We start from the raw sequence: 23,391 nt of genomic DNA on the forward strand, positions 1-23,391 counted from the left end.
CTCTCTGGATCTGTTTTTGTTCATCAGTTTATGTTGTTCATTATATTCCATAAATGAGTGAGATCATGTGATATTTATCTTTCTATGCCTGGCTTATTTCACATAGCATAATGCTTTTCAGCTCCATCCATGTTGTTGCAAATGTTCTTTCAAAGCTAAATAGAAATAACATTTTGAAATTAGCTCCTAATTAATAGTTGAGTAAGAGTTATGTGTTTCAGGAAGCATAGTCTTCTAGATTTAATGATTAAAAGGAAGAAGAAGAAGAAAAAGAAAAACATTTTTCTGAATAAATAATACCAAGACCACTTCATGACTAAGTACCTACTGGAGATAAAATCTGATTGGCCTGGGATTTCATAATTGCTCAAATTGAGGATAAGGTTATTTATGTTAGACTCATGCTTGAGGAAGTTCCCCAGAACTGTCTTTTTTTCCCGTGTTTCACAGCACAGATGATGACTGGTGAGCATTTCTTCACTTTGGGCATGACATTCAAGACCTGGGTGCATCAGCACAGGGTCCTTGACTGTGTTTTTCCTCACTCTCAGAGCCTTTAATGTGTCTATTCTGGAATTGGCTAAAGAATTCATGACTGGATTTTGAGCTTAAAGATGACAATTTTCACAGTCTTCTAGGATGACCATCTCTTCTACACTCTTGTTTTCTGTAAGAAATACATCCAAAGTCTGTGTCATACTGGTGTGAGTCTTGAAATATGTGACCTAGTTATAAGACATGTTAGAAACCAAGAGACAGAATTTAAGATAAAATTTCAACAAAACAGGATATGATATGAGACCAAGCATATTTCTTAATTCATTCCTTAATTAAAAGAAGGATTTTCTTTTAAAACAGATATTTCTGTGATATCTCTTTTGTGTCTTTGGTTAATGTTCAAGCCCTGGCGTGTACATTATTTATGATCTAGCACCTGCCTCATACTCCAGTTGGATGGGTCATGCTCTGCTTGGCGTGTAATCCAGAAAAAAAACACAACTTCTTATGATGAAACACATCCCGATTGCAGGACATCTCACCAATACTGCATGCCCAGCAGGTGCTGCATTGTATAGATTGATCTTTTTGTGTGTTCTTCTTTCCTGCGGGATGATAAGTTCCATGAGGGCGGGCATCCAATTTATTCACATCAGCATTCACTGGCTGGAGTACTGCTGAGACAGGCACACTTGAGCTGCTTGATAAATAGGTTTGGAATTGAACCAAGTCTCCAATATAGCCCGATCTCACAGATTCTCACAACAGAGACAGGAAAATGGTTTTCATTTCCTGGGGCTACCACTGAATTGGGGGAAATAATTCAAAAGCCAAGAATAGTCAATATGAATAGCACATAGATTTTCTTGAATTTTAAGAAAGGATGTTTAACAAAACCTTGGCAGAGTGCAGAGCCTGAGTTACTCCAGGGAGCTTCCCCAGCCGCAGGGAAGTGACTCCTTCTTAGCCCCAACCCACTCTCTAGAGAAAAGTGGGAATACTGTAATACCCCAGGCTTAACCTGCAGTTAGGAGGGAAAGATCATTACACACAAGGCGAAGAATGCATTAAGGAGAATTCTGCACCGAATTCCTGCTAGGTAGGATTGGAGGCCTGATGATGTAAGTAATTCATTCAATACCAGTAAAAGCCAAAGAAATAATGGACTTTTACCACAATTGGGACTTGGAATGGTCTGGGGCTACTGACTGGAATAGAGTGGACTTCTGGTTGGTGAACCCATAGGCACTTCTTGGTAGATATCTTAGATATCACTGTCTTAGCCAAATAATAGGAGGGTGTTTATGCTTATTTTCTTCTTTAAAAATAAATTCTGTATCTATGCCATATTTGGGGAATTTTATTCTCTTCCATTTAAACTGTCATGTTTCAGATGTGGAGGATATTCTAATCAATTGTGGGATCTGTATTCCAAAGGTTCATATTTTGAAATTTCTTTTGTTTGTTTTTTCCCTATCCTACTGCAGTAGGTTGAGCAAACTAAAGGAAACCTTTAAGTCTTCTTTGTTTCTCTTTTTGAAGACCCAGAGCAAGGCACAGTCTGGGCTGACTACTGACTTATCTATACTGGTCTCTTTCTAGTTTCCTAAAGGCACACCCCACATTCCCCACTCTGTTCAATATTATTAAACACTGTTCTGTTTCAGTAATGCCCTTGTTCCGCCAACCATTATCCCTGTCCATTCTGATCCTAAGAAACGTACAACTTCCATAATGCTATGTAGAATAAGTAGGAAAAAATGGAATATTTACATATTGGATAATATATGCTTTTTCTGTTCCATATTCTAGATCTCACGCATCATTCGCACTCCCCGGGGAAATGCCCTCTTAGTCGGGGTTGGTGGATCGGGAAAGCAAAGCCTGACAAAGTTGGCTTCGTTCATTGCTGGCTATACTTTCTTCCAGATCACATTGACAAGGTAATAAGGTTTAACTCTAATTAACCATAAATGGATTTGATAAACAGTTCTCAGAGGCCACCTGAAGTTAAGAATGCATTTTGCTTATACATAAAGAAATCACAATAGTTTTCCTTCTTCAGTGTTGACTTATTATCTTTCCATTTCAACTTCTGTTATGAACCGTGAAGATTTCACATTAATAATTTGCTTTTGAAACATTTCAGCATCTCATTGCAGTGAATAGCTGGCTTTGTCTTTATGTTATGCATGATGTGGGTATTATGTGTATTCCTTTTGGTGCATCTCAGAGGAAATTTATCCCTACTAAATGTTAATTCAGATTTCAAGAATGTTAATAAACTGGAAAAATAGATGAAAAATAATGCAGATTTACTTATTCAGACATTCAAAAATATTTATTGAACAACACCTATGTGTCAGACACTGGTGAGGTACTGAGAAGTACATGGTAAGCATGGTAAACCTGACCTATGTTATCAGGGAGTTTACAGTAATTCTAGGTGGACAGACAGCTGAGCAACTCAATTGATATATATGATACATAGGTGCTATCTATGATAAGGAAATAAATGCAGACCAGGTGTTGTTGAAACAGGGGGAGGCCTCCTAACCTAGTCTAAGCGATGGTTAGAAAAGACTTCCTGGAGGAAGACATGTTTCAACTAAGACCTGAATATGAGTCAAAATTATCCCAGAGAAGAGGGGCAGTAAAGAATGTTCCAGGCAAAAGAATCAGCACATGTGAAGTCACATTCGAGGCCCTGGAAGAAGTTAAATATAGCTGGGTGTATGGCGTATATACTTGTAGTGTAAAGGATATATGTCAGTTATAAGGTGGGGAAAGGAAGAGAAATGGAGTCCTTTGAAAGTATCATATGGATTTGGACTTCATCCTGGAGCAATAGGAAACCATTAATGAGTTAACCACTGGGGGAAGCATATCAGATTTGTATGCACAGTACAGAAAATAGACGGAAGGAGCTAGACCAGAACAGTTACAAGGCTGTCCAGGGATCTAGGCAAGAGATGATGGTGCAGTGAGTGGTAGCAGTGAGAAAGAAAAGAGGACAGACATATTCAAGAGATCATTAGGAAGTTGAGCTTTTGGATTTGTTCTATCCTGGTTCTGGCTTGGGAAACTAGGTAAGTGGTACTGCTCCTCATCAAGATGGGGAACCCCAGGAGGGTTGTCAACAGATATATGTGTGTAGAACAGGGAGAATTATGAAGAGAAAAGTCAACATGAAGAGATAAGCAGGGGTAATGCAGAGATGCTAAACAGAATTTTAGGGTTCATCAAGATGAGAAGCAGCAGGCCAGTTTGGGAAGTTTAGTTGGGTTAAAAATTATTCGAGTTTAATTTCTAGGTACAGGAGCAGAACGTCTTGCCTATTGGACATTGATATAGAGCTGTGGCTTGGCACAATAGGGAAAGCACGTAGCTATCTTGTCTCATTGATGGAATTCCATAGATACATGCACAAGCTATTTTAATCTTCAAAAGCACTTTGTAGGTTAGCCTCTTTTATAGCTGAGACTCCAAGAGGCAATGTCTTACCGGAAATCCCAGATCTACCTGGGAATTGACTACAATATTACTGGTTTCTGGTCTGTCTTGACCTTCACTGCTCCCACTGCCACAGTAAAATATCTTACGACTTCCCTCTTCATGAAAAATTATTTCCTCTGCATGTCATACTGGGAATGCTCCAGTACTGATGAAAAGGGGGTGAAGGCCTCCTTGCTTTCTCATAGTCTTCAAGAGACCATCCTGCTGCTAAGCCTTTGCACGGCCATATGGCCAAAGGTCAAGGAGCAAGAGCCACAGGTTTGGAAAGCATGTCCATTTCTTTGTATATGACTCAGATTAAATTATTTGACCCTCTTGATCCAGGAGACTGAGCTGAAAGTTTTCATATAGCATGAGAAGTTAGGGCAAGATATTTTCCTTTTTTCTTTTTTTTAAAGGGGGGACTGTGTTTTTTAAAATTTGAATCTCTCAGATCTCACTTCTCTAGAAGTCTTTTAAATATATCGATGCATGGTAGTGGTACTTCTGGTTCTAGGGTTTAGGTTATAGAGGTTAAAAAAGCACAGTGTATAGAAGTTAAATGTTCAGTAGCTTAAAAAAATCAGAAGGCCATTTGCTCTTATGCTCTGAACTCAGAGTTTATTTAATGGCACAGAATTCAAATAGTAATTTAGTAAGTCTGAGTCTCCAGGGCTGGAATATCTTTATTTTCACTTTTGGTGCTAATGGGCTACTCTGTACTGGGACCTCTCTAACATTTCATGATTGCAAGCTAATTTTCACTGAAGTATTGCTTTTGACAGTGAAAGATTTATATTGGGATATTTTATAATGTTTCTACCTATTCTACTACAGTGGACTGATTGCTTAGCAAATCCTTTTATGTGGGATCCATAGATGCATCGAGAAATATTGTGTTGGAGATGAGGAGGGCACTGTTTATAATAGGGCATCTCCCTCATCCCATATAATGAAGGCTTGGAATGATTTAGTTTAGTTTAATTTAATTTGTGAAGTATCTTCTAAAACATCATTGCAGATGGTGCTTAGTAAATATTCCAATTTGTCTCTTCTATTGTCATTACCAAAAATATTTTCAAAAGGAAACATAAACACATCCAGGTGACATTTAGTTGTGGTACACATTACATTTTTGTTCTAGGTTTACTTTTCACTCTAGATCTCTCTCTCTCTCTCTCATTTTTTTTTTGTGTAAAACATTAATTATAATGCTTCACAAAATGTGGAGTTTTAAATATCAAGTTCATCTTTGCGAGTAAATGTGTTACTTGATGTTAACTAGACTTATTGTGATTATTTCACATTATATGTATACAAACCATTATGTTGTACACCTGAGATTAGTATAATGTTATACGTCAATTATACCTCAATAAAAAAAATAGTTCTTGACTTTAGTTTTAGTACTCAAAACTTTACCAAGATGCTGCACTTCTATTACTCCCAAAAGGAATAGCTATTAGAAACTGAAAGAAAATTTTAAAAATCAGTTTAATATTTGTAAGTAAATATAATGAACCAGTAACATTCACTTACATTTAAATACCCATCTGATGCAACAATATCAGCTTTTTTTTTTTTTTTGCTTAATTAAGTGGCATAAAGCATTGTTTTAAGGATCTTTCCTTAACATCAAAATGATTTAGCTAATGACACAATGACAATATTTCCTTAGATCCTACAACACATCAAATCTGATGGAAGACCTGAAAATTTTGTATAGAACAGCTGGTCAGCAAGGCAAAGGAATCACTTTTATTTTCACGGACAGTGAGATTAAGGATGAGTCATTTTTGGAATATATGAACAATGTTTTATCATCGGGTGAGGTAGGAGTTCATTTATTGTTCATGTATTTTGTCTCTTCAGATTTCCTCCAACTTTAGTGCTGTCTGTATTTCCTTGGATGAGAGTTTTGCATAAGTACTATTATTGGGGGTTAGGTGATCAGTATAAAGAATGGCTGTTTCTATTGGGTTTTTGGAGAATAAAATTCCCCAAATGTGGAGCTATCCATTTAAAACCTCAATGAGTGCTCCAAGTGAAAAATGAAACAAACAAACAAACAAACAAACAAAAACAAAAACAGAAGAGGGAGGTTATAAAGACAGGCTATGACTTCGTAGTTAATAATAGAATCGCTCGTGTATTTTAAAAAGTGGTGTATCTCATCTTGAAGGCTGTTGGTTAATTTCCTAAAGGCGAGTTTAAGAACACACATGGAAAAAAGACATTATACAAATCGAGCTACCTGTTTCCATCTGTTTTTATAGGTCTGTACTGAATTTGAATGTCTGCACTTTTTTTCAGGTCTCCAACCTATTTGCTCGTGATGAAGTTGATGAAATTAACAGTGATCTCATATCAGTCATGAAAAGAGAACACCCCAGACGTCCTCCGACCAACGAGAACCTGTATGAGTATTTCATGAGTCGGGTCCGGCAGAACCTCCACATTGTGCTCTGCTTTTCGCCGGTGGGGGAGAAATTTCGAAATCGAGCTTTGAAGTTCCCTGCCCTGATTTCAGGATGCACTGTTGACTGGTTCAGCCGATGGCCGAAGGACGCCTTAATTGCTGGTTAGTGTGGTGGGAAGTCTTATATTGGAGTGCCTGGCTTACAGCGTTTGCTTGTTCACATTCTGTGCCGTGTGCTGTCACTGTACTGGATTGAGTCAAAAGTCACTTTGTCCAGGGTTAGAGGACACACTTTCTACTTTTTCCCAAAGCTTGGTTGTCAGAGAACGAGATTGCCAGCCTGTACCCCCTGGGGTTAATGGACAGTGTTCTAGTTCTGTAACTATGTCTCAAGTGGGTCGCAGGCAGGCTCTGGAATGCCACAGGAAGCCACTGAGATTCTTAATTTGATAGCATTTCTGTTCCTTCATCGGTGGATTGGCCAGCCTACGAGTAGTTTAAGCCATGTGTCTCTTGGTTGATTTCTTTTCGTGTCTGCAGTGCTGGCAATCAAATCGGAAATCATTATCCAGCAATCCTCTGATAGTGTCTGTCCTTGGAAAAGGATGATAACCAGAGTGTTCTGTGGCTGGGGCCCCTGCTGCTGCTGCTTCTGTCTAGTCGTCCATCCCACGGGACATTCATGCTTCTCTGACTCTGTGAATGGATTCAACATAAAAGTAGTAAAGGAGATAGTAGAGAGCACTCATTTAGTTCAAGGTCTTTCCCAGCTGTTGATGAGAAATTATCTGTGGATATTTTAGGTGGTGGAGATACTTAGGCTTCCCCTCTGACCTACTGCATCAGAACCTTAGGGGAACCCTGATTCAGTGGCAGTGGCTGTCACACTTTTTCTCTGATTATTGTATTTTAATACGAATTAAGAAGAGTCTTCTATCCCAGTAAAACCTCACAGGTAGCCGTAGTAGGTAAAACAGTGAAAAGTGGAGAGGAGGAAGCATTTTGGAGCCTCCTCTTTCACCCCACCTCACTCCTGCCTCCCACACCTGCTCTCCAGCTCTGTGGTACCCAGTGAGAGAATGACTCATTAGTGTGTCTCCTGTCTTTTATAGAAGGGGAGACTGGGGATAATGAGATGAGAGACTTGTCAGAGGCATAAGAAAACAGTACCATCAGTATTTTGGCTAGAAGCAACATACGTATATATTTTAAACAAACTCTTATCCACTGGGGAAGTTTTGTTCTTAGGATACTACTACTGAAAACTATGGGTTTTCCAATGTGTGATTTTAATATATTTGAAGGACAATTGTACAGTTTTCTCTTTTGTCAGATAAGCGTTGAGAAAAGCCCAGTGATGTAAAATTTAAGTCCTATTAAAATGTAAATACAACTAAGTGTAAACTTAAAAATTCCTTGAAGTCGGATATGAATGTAGTGCACAAAATGACAGTATTTAAGAGCTATGCTATATTAGAGTTTACTATGAAATCTAATCATTAATATGCAAGTACTTTGTAAACTATCATGTAAGGTACTATTATTAACAAAATTATTTCAGATGGCAATCACAATAATATACCATAATTACGATTATTTAATTTAAATATGGAGCCCTTTCTGCCAAGTCCCTGTTTTGACCATCCCTTCTTTCACAAGACAGAGGTCTTATTGATTCTTCCTTTGTTTATTTCTCTCAAATCTGTCCCATACTTTTAAATGTCATGACATCAACCCAAGCCAAGATTACATGGACAGGGAAACTTACATTTCTGTGTCCTCAGTTCATTGCAAGTGTTCTGACCTTCATGCATGCATCTATTTGTTCATTTATTCAGAACGTATTTATTGAATGTTTTCAGCCAGGCACATTGGAGGGCAAGACAGACTTGTTTCTTCACTCCAGATTCTCCTCCCAGCAGGCTCATGCACAGCCTCTGACAATATGCCTCATCAATTTTATCTCCAGTGTGGTCTCTCCTCTGGCTTGAAATCAGTGCACTTCACTGCCTGCTTGATGCACTCTCATGGATGTTTCACAGGATCCTTAAACGCAATATGTTTGAAACGGAACTGGTTCTCTTCTGGCCTCCCTCTCCCAGGAGGTCCCATCATCGTCCCTCAAACTGCAATCAGAGATCTCTTTTCTTTAGCACCTCTCACCCTTCGACTCTCAGGTCTATTCCATCGTCAAGTCATGTCAACTTTATCTTCTAAATATTGGTGGAGTCTATTCAACTCTTTCTCCTTCACTGACACATGAGGCCAAGCAATCAGTCACTCACCTGGAAAACCCAAATAGCTTTCTAATGGTCTCTCCTCCTCTTTCACCTGCCTCCCATCCATCTCACATTGATAAATAGTCTCTGTTACTTGCATAGATGTAGATACTGCTCCACAATGACCACATTAATTTACTGATCAGTTACTATTGGTGAAAAGATGCCACTTTTTTTTCTTTGCCAACTATCACCTGATAGGTTTGTTCATTTCATTCTTTCTCTTTATTTTCATTTTTATTAGCCGTATTTCTATTTGCAACTCTTATATACATTATTCAATATTTTAAGTATTTTTAAAGCAAATCCATAGGCCATATTTTCTAAGATTCATAAAAATGGTTATGATAAGATTTAACTGCATTCATTATATGAAACCCTTTAAAGTTCCTTGGGGTTGAGACCAAGTGTCATCCTCTTCTTTTATTCCATGGAACCACACAGTGGTGGGTGTGTAGCAGACACTTAATATGTATGTGGTGATTGATTAGCTCTGACTTTGTGGCCTATTCTTATAATAGGAAACGCTGTCTTAGAACTGGCCCTGTGTTTGGCACTGTTGGGAAGATAAAAGTGAACAACAGGAGGTTTTACCCAAACATTTTTAAATGATGCTGCAAGTTAGAATTGACTGCAAATGACTAGCTGCTACATTTAAGAACAAATTGGCCCAGGAATAAAAAAAAAATTGTGGTGAACATTCTACGTGCCAAATGCAGTCAGAGTGTGAGGGAATTAAGGGTTTGACAGGTTCTGAGTAAAAAAAAATAAATGAGATTGTTAAATATGAGTGCCAGGTGGGCACTGATTTCTGAGTTATTTGTGCCACTTTTGTCCTTATGTAAACCATACAACAGGCTGGCTGCTGACCAGAAGCTGCAGCTGTGTAGAAGAGACTTCTTTGCATATGTACCAGAAAAAAAAGTATGATGATAGACGTAAAGTCTGTGATAGTTATGTACATGAAAGGGAAAATAAAATTATTGTTGTCATAGGCCTGGGACCAAAAATGCTGACTTATATCTACTTAGTTAGGGCTAAAAATGGTATGGAGTCCTAAGAAATAACGAAGTCTTTAAAAAATAGCCAGTTAACTATTTCCATGGTAATTCATGTTCATATTTCACATGCTGTCATCTCTATTCTTTCTTTCTAGTGTCTGAACACTTCCTCTCTTCCTATGATATTGACTGCAGTCTGGAAACCAAGAAGGAAGTGGTTCAGTGCATGGGCTCCTTCCAGGATGGGGTAGCTGAGAAGTGTGTTGATTATTTCCAGAGATTCCGACGTTCTACCCATGTGACTCCCAAGTCATACCTGTCCTTCATTCAGGCCTACAAGTTCATATACGGAGAGAAGCATGTGGAAGTGCAAACTCTGGCCAACAGGTAAGTGTGAAGTTCAAATATGGAGTTATTTTACATCAGTCACTCTCAAGGAGGGCAAATTTACTCCTAATGGGCATTTTTGTTTGTTAAAACTCCAGTGATGGGAGTGTGGAGCAGTACTCCTGGCATCAAATAAGTGGAGGTCAGGGCTACTGCTAGACATCCTTCAGTGCATGGGACAACCTCTACATCAAGGAATTTTTCAGCCCCCAAATGCCAACAGTGCTAGAGTTGAGAAGCCCTTCTCTCAAGCCTATTCAAAGGATTATGGCTGCTGGGGGCTTTATTCTTGCCCAATAGGATAAAATGTTGCCACGTGTTTATGTGGCCTACCACTTTGTCTAATATGGACTGACATAATTATAGAAATATTAGACCTGGAAGGAAGCTGAGGACCCAGGCATCCCCTCCCTCCATCGCTATCCTTTCTGAGTATCTAGGATACTCTGTTTGCTGCTTATATGCACTGTATATAAGTGAATACCTACTTCGCTGAGGTTTGTTCCAAACTTCATTCTCTACCCTACTCTTCTCTGACCACTTACATCTTCTGCCTGAATATGGACAGAATCAGCCAGGGTTGTTACATGAGGAACACCCGGGGAGTGATTAGACTAAATAACTCTGAGGGCTCCAGTCTTTAAGATGCATTAATTCAGGCTCTGGCAGGTAGCTAGTCCCTTCATGATGTTGTTCTGATGATTTTAAATTCATTTATCCTCTTGATCCTAAATCTTTCTGCTTTTAACCTCATTGGTCTCTTTCTTTAAAAAAATATTTTTATTGCTTTGAGAGAAGAAGGGAGAGGGAGTGAGAGAGATAGAAACATCAATGATGAGAGAAAATCATTAATTGGCTACTTCCTGCAGCCTCCCTATTGGAGATTGAGCCCACAACCTGGGCACATGCCCTTGACTTGAATCAAACCCTGGACCTTTCCGTCCATAAGCTGATGCTTTATCCACTGAGCCAAACTAGCTAGGGCTCATTGGTCTCTTTCAAAAAGTGGAAGTAATTGATTTTCCTTGCTCCATGTTAGGCCTTCAAACATTTGAAGTCTATTGTCATTTAGCTAAACTTCATTAAACATGTTTCCTGCAGGATACAAATGCTAGAACCACTGATGTTCCTCATGTTATGCAGAATATTTAAAAAATATATTTTATTGATTTCAGAGAGGAAGGGAGTGGGAGAGAGAGATAGAAACATCAATGATGAAGATAGAATCATTGATTGGCTGCCTCCTGCAGGTACCCTATTGGGGATCTAGTCTGCAACTAGGGCATGTGCCCTGACTGGGAATTCAACTGTGACCTCCTGGTTCATAGGTTGATGCTCAACCATTGAGCCACACTGGCCGGGCATACAGAATATTTTTAGCAGGTTCTCTCTTCTCACACACAGTCTATGGAAAATACACCAATGTCTTTAGGCTGGAATCAAGCCTGGACCCATCCCTTTCTATCAAGCTCTGCTGGATTTGCTGTTTGTATGTATACTCAGTCTTCAAATATGGCCATTACTATCTATAATATAGACCACTTGGAAAATGTGGCCCGCTACCACAAAATTAACATTGCTTCCTTGGATTTTCAATCTCAGAATGAATACTGGATTGAAAAAGCTAAAAGAAGCTTCGGAGTCTGTTGCAGCTCTGAGCAAAGAACTGGAAGTGAAAGAAAAGGAGCTGCAAGTGGCAAACTATAAAGCCGACACGGTGGGTGGACATTCACATGTGTATCACATTTATTTTGAATTCCCAGTTCACAAATGTTAATTTTATATATATATAGTTGCTAAGTTATAGCCACGAAAGTGAAAGATACTTATTTGCATTACCATAGAATACTCTTAGTTTTCTGTATGAAAAATTGTATAGTGGACAAAAATCAAGAAACCAAGGCAAAAATGTGCCCTTTCACCTGGGTCTATTTTGACGAGGCTTTTTTGTTTGTTTTATATTGAATTAGGTTTTAAAAGAAGTGACGATGAAGGCACAGGCTGCCGAAAAGGTGAAGGCCGAGGTACAGAAGGTAAAGGACAAAGCACAAGCCATTGTAGACAGCATCTCTAAGGATAAAGCCATTGCAGAAGAGAAACTGGAAGCAGCCAAACCAGCGTTAGAAGAAGCAGAGGCAGCCCTGCAGGTAAATGTGTGATATAACAGATGTCAAGCGCAGGGCCAAGGAGGAAAACGAAGAAAAGACGAGTAACAACAGGAAGTGCTTCAGACCAAAGTGCTCTCCACGGGAACAACTGCAAGTGATATTTTTGCTTGGGGATGTTACTAGCTCTTTATATATTTTGCACGTGCTACTTCCCATCTCATTTCCTCTCTCATGATTGATTGATGGGCAGTGCCATATCACGGCAATCAAGAGTGCTCGGTTCTCATGTTCACTGTTACCAATAAGCTATGTGACATTGGGAAAGACACATAAAATTGCTAAAATATCATTTACTCACTCATTTCTTGAGAACACTGGAGTGGGTCTGTAAGCCATAACATTCTCTGAGTTTATCTATGAATTATCCATATGACAAACTACTGATCTAAAGTAGCTCATTAATGTCAAGAGTTTGAGCAGGCTTCCAACACAAATATTTGATACAATTGTGTGGCAATAACAAATAGTGCAATTAGAAAGGAGGTTGGATTCTGAGTAAATATGATGAGTTTAATGAACTAGACCATACTCTAAGGGGCTGGTCCAGTTTTGAAGTCTCAATTTAAGAGTTTTGGGGGCTCAATTTTAAGATTGCTTTTACTTCAGTCTTATTTATTGCCTTATGTTATTGATTTTTGGCCTAAAAAGCTGCTGGAGAGAGGGAAAAGCTGCTGATGTGTCTACTGCTAATTCAAGTTACATAACCTAAAATGAGCATGCATCATTATTTGATAACTAGAGGCCCAGTGCATGAAAATTCATGCACTGGAGGGGGAGTCCCTCAGCCCGGCCTGCCCCCTCTCACAGTCCGGGGGCCCTCAGGGGTGGGAGGTGACCCAGCAATCAGGGGAAGGCGATGCCCCATCACACCTCTGCTGCTGCCACTGCTGGCAGTGCAAGCCTTGGCCGGCCCTGGTTACCTGAGCCTCGGGCAGCCCTGGGCGGCTGGGCAGCCGCCATCCGAGGCTTGCCTGTGCCTCGGGCTAGCCCTGGGCGACTGGGGGGCTGAGGGGACTGGGGGACTCCGGAGGCAGGCGCGCAGAGTGGCTGGGCCTGCCTGGGGGTGGGTCTGGCCTGGCCTTGCCCTGTGCCTGCGGCCCCAACAGGGGTGAGGGGACTGGGCGCCGCCATCTTGTGGCTATGGGCACCATCATCTTTGAGGGCATGACAGTCAATTAGCATATTCCCTCCTTATTGGCTGTGGGCGCCACCATCTTTGATGGTGGGGTAGTCAATTAGCATATTCCCTCCTTATTGGCTGTGGGAGCTGCCATCTTTGTGATGGTATAAGGGTCAATTAGCATATTCCCTCTTTATTAGATAGGATGTAATTGTTACTTTTTTACAAGTTCCTTAGTACACTTCCAGAAACATTTCTGTATCTTTTTGATCCAAGTTAAGTCTTTAAGCTTTCTGAGTCAATATACAATATATGAATTAGATCTTGCCTTCTCTTATATCTCTCCAACTTTTCACATTGCACTTATATGTGACATGTCTTTCCTTGCTGCCTCACTATTCCACCATGCACTGTCTTCCTTAGACCTTGAAGTCCTCCAGGGTCTCCAGTCTTTCAGATTGGTGGACACCTCATCTCTCCTTTTGTTGAGGTATGATTGACATGCAAAAGGCTGTACATATTTAATGTGTACAAATTGATGAGTTTGGAGACAAGTATACACCTATGAAACCATCAACAACACAAGGCCATAGAAACATCTATCACCTCCCAATGTTTCCTCCTGCTCCCTTTAATGTTATTATTATTTATGGTAAAAATATAACAAGATCTACCCTCTTAACAAATTTTAGGTATATAATATAGTATTGTTAACTATAGGCATTATGCTGTTTACAACTCTAGAATTTATTTATCTTGCATGTCTGAAACTTTGTACTCTTTGACCATCACCTCCTCATTTCTCCTCCCCCTCAGCCCCTGGAAACTACCATTTTATTCTCTGCTTCTATGAGTCTATTTTAGATTCTACATATAAATGAGATCATACAGTATTTATCTTTATGTTTAAAATTTTCACTTACCATAATGTCCTGTAGACCCATCTATGTCATGAGTGGATTTCTTTCTCTTTTTTAAGGCTGAATTATATTTATTATAATTCAAAACATTTTCTTTATCCTTTTATCTATCAGTGGACGTTCAGGTTGCTTCCGTATCTATTGTGAATAATGCTGCAGTGAACATGGGATGCAGATATCTCTGAGGATGAGATCCCGATCTTTATCCTCCTCTGCACCTCTTTTAGGTATCTGAGCATCTCTGAAAGTGTCTGATCAACAGAGAGAAGACAATGACAGTGTAAAGAAACTTCTAAGTCTTTATTGAGCTCATAATTCCTAATGGCATCATAGGAATAGAGCATATGGCATCTCATGTTTTGCTTAAAGTCCTGCATTTTCCCAAGACTTAAAGGCTTAGCATCTCTTTTAATATTATAAAGTACTTTCCAGTATCCTCCTAATTTAGTGCTCTCTGCCACTGAATTATCCTGCATTATGTAATCATCAGTGCAGAAATGTGTGGGAACTGTGGTAAGATGATCGGGGTTGTGCAAGATGGTTTTTTTTATTAATTTCTTTCATTGGTTCTGCTCCCATCTTTTTTGCCTCTTTGGGAGCTTTTGAAATGTTGAAATGTGGTACTACCAGTGTATACAAAGGAAGTTCCAGGTACATCCAAACTCTTAACAGTTTGGCATCAGGCTACATAAATCGATACAACAAAAAATGTATCCGCAAAGAATGTGTTTCTTCCTATCTCAATGCTAATATGCCTCCAGATGTTAAATAACTATTATATTGCAATGATGTATGGGAATTATATAACGGTCATATTGCTTTGCATGCTGAGAAGAGAGGATTTCAATACTTAGCTGAAATAGATTTAACTTCATTTATAACCTTCTCTCCAACTCCTTTTACCTAGGTACCCAATTCTGTTTGAAAATTCCTATTTCTAAAGCTAAAGTAAAATAAGCATGTTCAGCTCTTAAACCTTATATAAGTTTAATTTGACCCTGCATTCCCCATTGGCTGCTATTATATTTCTCTCCTTTCTTTCATAGCCACACATCTCAAAGAAAGATCGATCTGCCATCTTTAGTGTTTTTTCTTTTTTACCACAAATTCTTCTTCACTTCCAGCTGTCTAGCTTTTACAAATACTAGTCTATTGAAACATTTTCAAAATACATAGTTACATTCCTGCTTATCAAGTTTAGTGGTTTTCTTCTTTTCTTTATCAGTCCTTGGAGAAAAGATCATTAGCTTTGATGAGAAGGTCATTGGGTATTTTCTTTGGCAGGAGAGATGCAGATGCAAATAAGATGGAAGGTTTTCAAGATCTGGAAGGAATGGATGTACACTATTTGTCTAGAGAGTGTACTGTATCTGATTTTTATATTTAACTAGAGGCCCGGTGCATGAAAATTCGTGCACTCAGGGGGGTCCCTCAGCCCGGCCTGCACCCTCTCACAATCTGGGACCCCTCGGGTAGGGTCCCTAGGCCTGGCCTGAGATCAGGGCCTATTGGGGCTTTCCTTCCCTGGGCTGCAGGCAGCTGGCCCCACCCCGCCACTGCCACTGCTTGCCATCTGTGCAGTGCTGCCCCCCCCCTCCCCTGTCACTAGTGTCCTCCCTCTGCAGGTGACAGGCTGGGGTGCGATGGCTTGGCTGGCCTAGGCCTCCCTCTTTCTTTGCTGGGGAGCGGGGCCAGCCCTGTAAGAGGCTGTCTGCCTACCTGATCGCCCCTAACCACTGGTCTGCCTACCTGATCACCCCTAACCACTGGTCTGCCTACCTGATCATCCCTAACCGCTGGTCTACCTACCTGATCACCCCTAACCGTTGGTCTGCCTACCTGATCACCCCTAACCACTCTGCCTGCCTGCCTGATTGCCCCTAACCACTTGCTTGGGGGTGGGGCTGTCTGCCTACCTGATCTCCTCTAACCGCTTGCCTGCCTACCTGATCACCCCTAACCTCTGGTCTGCCTACCTGATCACCCCTAACTGCTGGTCTGCCTATCTGATCACCCCTAACCACTCTGCCTGCCTGCCTGATTGCCCCTAACCGCTTGCTTGGGGTGCAATGGCTTGGCTGGCCTGGGCCTCCTTCTTTCTTTGCTGGGGAGTGGGGCCAGCCCAGCAAGGGGCCGTCTGCCTATCTGATCTCCCCTAACCACTTGCCTGCCTACTTGATCACCCCTAACCGCTGGTCTGCCTACCTGATCACTCCTAACCACTTGTCTGCCTACCTGATCACCCCTAATCCTTCTGTCCACCTGCCTGATTGCCCCTTTCCGCTTGCTTGGGGGTGGGGCCAGCACTGACTTCCAGTTGGTCAGCCTCTGGTCGTTACTGGTCATTACCACCCAGGGTTTTTATATATTAGGATATTTACCACTACTTATTCCAAAAAGAGTTTAAGAGATAGAGCCAGTTACTATCAACCAGAATGGTTCTATGTGATTATTAAATAATTTACGCCATAAGAATCTCCGTACTGGAAATGGAACAGAACTTTTCTAACAGCTTAGTGAAATTCTTATTGCTCAAGTTCTGTCACTTAAAGGTCAGTTTCCAGCTAAGAAACCTCTAATTATTCAATCTGTCAGCCCTGGGGCTACCCGCTAGTGTCAGTCCACTGTGACAAGTCAGAGTTACTTAAGAGAGAGAGGCAGATTCTTGACCTATATAACTAATGACTCAAAAAGCACTGCAAATACTGGAGTTTTCCTGGTTGAGGATCCCTGGTATTTGCATAAGTGCTGACTATTCTTTTTTTCTTTCAGATTACACTCTTCTGCTTTCTGACACTAAGTGGTCTGTACAGTTTTAGGGAAGTCACAGCTCCTTATCTGCTCAGCAGTGTTTCCTCATTGTCAGTCTGAATTGTAAGCATTGGAACTTTTGGGGACATGGGTTTGTTTGGGATTAAATACGCATCTAGCCCCCATGACTGCATCTGTTTAAAAATGCTGTTTTCCTCTGTCAAAATCATAGCATTTAGAGATGAAAGGCTTGTCTGCACTTTTCTCATCTGAGACTGGATGCTAACCTCCTTTCCTCCCCCAGACCATCAAGCCTTCGGACATTGCCACCGTCCGCACGCTGGGCCGGCCCCCTCACCTCATCATGAGGATCATGGATTGTGTGCTGCTGTTGTTTCAAAGGAAAGTCAATGCAGTGAAAATTGACCCGGAAAAAAGCTGTACGATTCCTTCCTGGCAGGAATCCTTAAAACTGATGACTGCAGGGAACTTTTTACAGAACCTACAGGTTCGTCGTTCAAATTTTTATCACTTTGTAGAATTTCTTCATATATAAAATATGAGTAATTTATCATTTATATGTTTGCAACTATCTTTTCCCACTTTCTGCCTTAGTTGCTCATTCCATTAACTGTGTCTTTTGATAAGCAGACGTTCCTAACTTTAATGTAGTCCAATTTTTCAGTATTTTCCTTAAGTGCTCTCTGCACTCTGTTTAGGAAATCTTTGCCCACCTCTAAGGCAGAATAAATGCCTCTGAGTTTTTTTCCAGAAGTTTTATTGTTTCATCTGTCATATTTAGATCTTGAGACAATTAATTGGGAATACCCAACTCACATTAACTTCCCAAGTGATAACTTTAGCACTATCTTCCATTTAGTTTTTAATTCAACATTGCCCAGTGGCTACTGTGGCTACATTATCTTACAGCAGCTATAACAATAAGTAGCTTATGAAACTAGTGGACCACACAGACTTATCCAGACAATTAAAATATGAGAAACTTGTGATCAAACAGGTCTGAATGAGATTGTGTTTTATCCCACATTACATTTCTTCTGTGAAGGCTTGTTTCACTGAGTTATTTAGACACCAAATTTTTTTTCTACTTGGAAAACATTTAATTATCTTATTTTAGATGATCAAACACCACTTTTAAAAGGTCCAAAGTCATTGTTTGATCAGTATTTTCTCTTGATGTAAGAAGGTATTCTTGATACATTTCTGCTATTTAAAATTTTTTATTCCTCAAGAATATAAAAATTATCTCATATTTTTGATAGTTCTATGATTAAAAATTAATTCATCACCCTCAAGGCCTAATGTCTAAGTTATTATCTTCACATTTCAGGCGAGTTAATCAAACCTCTGTCTGAATGTATTAAGGATTTAGTTGCTGCTAAATGCTAAATATATATGTCCTTAGGCTAAATATCTCTCGGTGTATTTGTTTTCCATTGTTGACTTTACAGGTTTGTAATTTACCTATTTAGGATTAATGACATGAAAATTTTATTGCTTCTGAAATTCTAATAACCATTTTAGTGTTCATCACTGAAATACTTTCCTTTTCCTTAGATCGCAGAAAATTTATTTAGGGTTGGTATATCTTGTTCATAGAAGACAAAGTGTATTTCGACTTCTTTGTTGTCATTGCTTAGTCTGCTTTCACCTTTAGGACTTTTGCCTAATATCCTAAAATATTGACAAAATATGACATCATTCTTCCATTTCAGCGTCCAATAGCATTGTGAGCATAATGTGAATATTTCTTCATGACAAGAAGCATTTGACTTAATTTTATGCCTTTTTCCCATAGCAATTCCCCAAAGACACAATCAATGAAGAAGTGATAGAATTTTTGGGTCCTTACTTTGAAATGGCAGACTACAACATCGAAACTGCTAAACGTGTATGTGGGAATGTGGCTGGTCTTTGCTCCTGGACCAAAGCCATGGCATCCTTTTTTTCTATAAACAGAGAAGTGTTGCCTCTGAAGGTAAGCCTTCTAGGTAGAGCTGCATGATACGTGCCTGTGAGGGGCCTCTAGGTCAACTGGGTCTTGACTTTTCACACAGCCCTGGAGTTCTCAGCCTTTGGTATTATTGTACTCGGGTTCACGGGGACAGAAAGGCTGCAAACAAGATGCTTCTTTCTTCTCTGTAATCCTGCTCCAATCAGCATGGTGTGAGCCTTTAGGCACAGACGCTCTGTGAGGGAACTAAGCCCATGTAGGCTATTGGTAGTTTCCTATACATTGTCAACTTCAAAAAAAAAAAAAAAAAGAAAGAAAGAAACACAGAAAACTATAGCACAGAATCCCATGATAACATCCAAGGTCTTGTGCCAGGAATTCTGTAAAAGAGACAGGGTTGACACATAGACATTGGTGGCCTTGATTTTACCTTTTGGCCCTGGAAGCATAAAATATGGGAAAAAATTGCTCACTTCTATTCTAATGAATTCTAATTTTCTGCTTGCGAACATTTATATCAACTTCACATGAAGATTGGGTCTTGACTTAACACAATTTGAAAAGACCCTAAGGATGGAACAAAGAGCAGGTATAAGCAGGAGACATAACTGAGTGTTCTCAGTCTCTGAAGTGCTGGATGTTTGGTTTTGCTGCCACCCCACACCTCCTGTGTCCTGTGCAGGCCAACCTGGTGGTGCAGGAGAATCGCTACGTCGTGGCCATGCAGGACCTGCAGAAGGCCCAGGCGGAGCTCGACGACAAGCAGGCAGAGCTTGATGTGGTGCAGGCCGAGTATGAACAGGCCATGACGGAAAAGCAGGTAACTGCCCCCTGGCGTGGGAGGGACTGTCACACTACTCCACGGCTGTGGCAATCCCTCATTCCTTTATTGCTTTCTCTCTGCAGAGGTTTGGTTTAGATCAAGGCTTCACCGAATTTATACAAATGCAAACATAGCACATCATCCCTCACTAAGGCTTGATGTTGTTTCTAACAGACACTAAGGACCATTGGTGAGACGTCAGGGTGTTCAGCCAAAATAGGAGTCGGCTCTGGAACGTGAACATTCTGAGTTTCCCTGTAATGGGGAGGATAACTAAGTCTTACGTAGCTTTTTTTTCTCATGTTTTTCAAATCAGACCCTCCCACTTTATCTCATTTAATCTTTGAAACAATCTTTTAGGCAGGCTGAATAAATATCATGCTTTTGTAAAGCACTGTATTGTGTTATTACTACAAAAGCAATTCATGTTCCTTATAGAGAATACACATAGGTAACCTGGAGAGGACCACTAGAAATATTTTGCTCTTTATCACTTCATATGTGAACATATGCCTCGAATTACATGTATTTTAAATTTATTTAAAACTGTAATAGATAATTCAGTACATACTGCTTTATAAATGGAATTTTTAACTTAATGATATATTATGATTACACATTTTTATGAGATTATTTTTAATGGCTTCAGAGTATTCTTATTCACAACATACCATACTCTATTTAAATAATCCTCTATTGTTTTATATTTAGCATATACAGTTGACCCTTGAATACTGTGCATTTGAAATACATGGGTCCACTTATATATGGCTTTTTTCAATAATGCTGTAAATGTATTGTCTCTTCTTTATGATTTTCTTAATAACAGTTTCTTTTCTCTAACTTACTTTATTGTAAGAATATATATATATATATATTAGAGGCCCAGTGCATGAAATCTGTGCACAGGTAGGGTCCCTAGCGGCTGTCGGCTGCTGGCCAGGTACTCCCTCCCTTCCCCTGGCTGCCTACTGCTACCGCCACCGGCCAGGGCCTCCTTCCCTTCCTCTGGCTGGCCCTGCCTCCTGGTTGAACTCCTGGATGGACTCCTGGTTGAGGGGACAATTTGCATACTATGCCTTTATTATCCTATATAATAATCCTATATAATAAAAGGGTAATATGCAAATTGACCCTAATGGTGGAATGACCAGAACAACAGCTCCACCAGTCACTATGAGGTACACTGACCACCTTTCAGTCCCTACCCCCATTCGTCAGGCTCTGATCACCTGATGGCGAACAGGGAACCGGGGGTGGGTGGCGGGGCCAGCTGTAGGCAGCCAGGGAAGATGGCCTTGATTGCAGGCCAGGCTTAGGGACTGTACCTGTGCACAAATTTCGTGCACTGGGCCTCTAGTATAGGATAACATCTAACGTACAAAATATGTGTTGACTTTATGTTATCAGTAAGACTTTCAGTCTACAATAGACTATTAGTAATTAAGTTTTTGGAGATTTAAAAGTTATTATGAATATTCAACTTTGCAGGGAGTTGGTTCCCCCAACCCTCACATTGTTCAAGGGTCAACTGTAAATGCTAAATATATATATATACCCTCACATTGTTCAAGGGTCAACTGTAAGTGCTAAATATATATATTATGTAAATATATATAATTATTATACAAGAACTTCTAGGGACTGGTTACACAGCTAAATCTTTATCCATATTTATCATTATTTCATAAGTATACATTTTTACAAGTAGAATTAACAGTTGTCTCTTAAACATAGAGAGTCAGAACCATTTGTTTTTAATAACTAAGCACCTAGTGGTAACAGTATGTAGAAGTCTGGTTAAAGGACTTTATTGACACAAGGAGCAGCAGGGAGGGATCTGCTGAGTCAAGTATGGCTGGAGTTTGAGAACAAGCCTCGGAACCCCACAATCTGAAGATAATCTCAAGTTTTACCTGATGTGAAAGGACATGTAGTGTAGATAAAGCGATAATGATGCTGGAACTTTAACATCAGAAATTGTTCTAAGTTAAAAATAAGCACATGCATTTCTTTATGGTTTTTGTGTGTTTTATGATATTAACATGCATGCTTGTATTTTATTTATACTTTGCTTTTAGAGAAATCATAAATGATACAAATTTCCATGATTTCTTAGTTGTTCACGTCTAGGGAGGGTCTGACAATTGGCTCAGGGCCCCACACAAGAAAGAGACTTAGGCAGACACAGGCACACAGGAACTGAATCTTATGCTTTCCAGAAAATGAATGGCTCACATGTCTCAGAAAGGCAGATCATATATAGTGTTTTAAGTTGCATTTTCCAGCCAGAGGCTGTATTTATCTAAACAAAATTTCTCTCCTGGTTTAGACCTTGCTTGAAGATGCTGAGCGGTGCAGACATAAGATGAAGACTGCCTCTGCTCTGATTGGTGGTTTGGCAGGAGAAAAAGAAAGATGGACAGAACAGAGTAAAGAGTTTGCTGCACAAACTAAAAGACTTGTAGGTATGTAAATTCCTGTATTAATGACGTCATGTGTTGACTGTGATAGGGAGTTAGCAAATTTAAGCTTTAATCAAAATACAAACTCTGTTACTTTAAAGTTCTATGAGAGAGAGAGAGAGAGAGGAGAGAGAGAGAGAGAGAGAGAGAGAGAGAGAGAGAGAGAGAGACTGCAGTGTTTCAGAAGAATGAATATTGGTCTGACATCTATGCAGTCCGTATTAGATGTGTTAACGTCCTTTAAACCTCTTATTATCAGGACACTTGAATTCTATCAATGAAAGATGATATTGACCTAGGTCACTTTGAATAGAGGCTCTGTCTTCTAAGTGTTGTATCTTAAACTCAGAAGTCATCCTACCAAATCCAACAAGAGTCAAAATTCTCCAGTGCTTGATTATTGCAGCCAATCCTTGGTGGACAATTTGGACCCTGTTTAACAGTAAACCAAACTACCTCTTATTCATCAAGACACAGCAACACATGGTTACAGTTTGGCTTCTGGAATTTAGTTTAAAAGAATGGTGTTTTTTTTTCATTTTTAATATTCTACACAAGTACAAGCCTGATCATAAAGTATTTCAGTGGTGTTTGTTTTCCATTTTAGGGGATGTATTGTTGGCCACGGCTTTTCTGTCTTATTCTGGTCCATTTAACCAAGAATTTCGCAATCTGATGTTAAATGACTGGCAGAAGGAAATGAAATCCCGGAAGATTCCATTTGCTGACAATCTGAATCTCAACGAGATGTTGATTGATGCTCCTACGATTAGTGAATGGAACCTCCAAGGCCTACCAAATGATGATTTATCCATTCAGAACGGAATTATTGTCACAAAGGCATCTCGCTATCCTTTGTTAATTGATCCACAGACTCAAGGCAAGATCTGGATTAAAAATAAAGAAAGCCAAAATGAACTCCAGGTAATTTGTGTTTGGGTATATTTATGTTACTAGTCAAGTTTTATTGCCCCAGAACAATAAGTATCCAAGAATAATAAAATATTTGTTATTTAGAAATAATTGTATCTATCTATCTATCTATCTATCTATCTATCTATCTATCTATCATCTATCTATCTATCTATCT

The 23,391-nt window shown here is 39.7% G+C and overlaps 1 protein-coding gene across 6 annotated transcripts in view; it reads left to right on the top strand.

Moving 5' to 3' along the window:
* The window catches only part of DNAH5 (dynein axonemal heavy chain 5), a 252,301-nt gene that overhangs the window by 184,467 nt on the left and 44,443 nt on the right, over window positions 1–23,391 (top strand). For all 6 annotated transcript variants that reach the window (XM_079781314.1, XM_079781312.1, XM_079781311.1 and 3 more), the window contains 11 exons: window positions 2,311–2,441; window positions 5,672–5,825; window positions 6,307–6,574; window positions 9,848–10,079; window positions 11,682–11,796; window positions 12,050–12,226; window positions 17,343–17,546; window positions 18,858–19,037; window positions 19,696–19,833; window positions 22,169–22,304; window positions 22,909–23,225. In XM_079781314.1, coding sequence (XP_079637440.1) covers window positions 2,311–2,441; window positions 5,672–5,825; window positions 6,307–6,574; window positions 9,848–10,079; window positions 11,682–11,796; window positions 12,050–12,226; window positions 17,343–17,546; window positions 18,858–19,037; window positions 19,696–19,833; window positions 22,169–22,304; window positions 22,909–23,225 — 2,052 coding nt within the window. The remainder of the gene's footprint in view (window positions 1–2,310; window positions 2,442–5,671; window positions 5,826–6,306; window positions 6,575–9,847; window positions 10,080–11,681; window positions 11,797–12,049; window positions 12,227–17,342; window positions 17,547–18,857; window positions 19,038–19,695; window positions 19,834–22,168; window positions 22,305–22,908; window positions 23,226–23,391) is intronic.

The sequence above is a fragment of the Cnephaeus nilssonii genome, assembly GCF_951640355.1.
Source record: "Cnephaeus nilssonii genome assembly, chromosome: 2".
In the NCBI taxonomy this organism is placed as follows: domain Eukaryota; kingdom Metazoa; phylum Chordata; class Mammalia; order Chiroptera; family Vespertilionidae; genus Cnephaeus; species Cnephaeus nilssonii.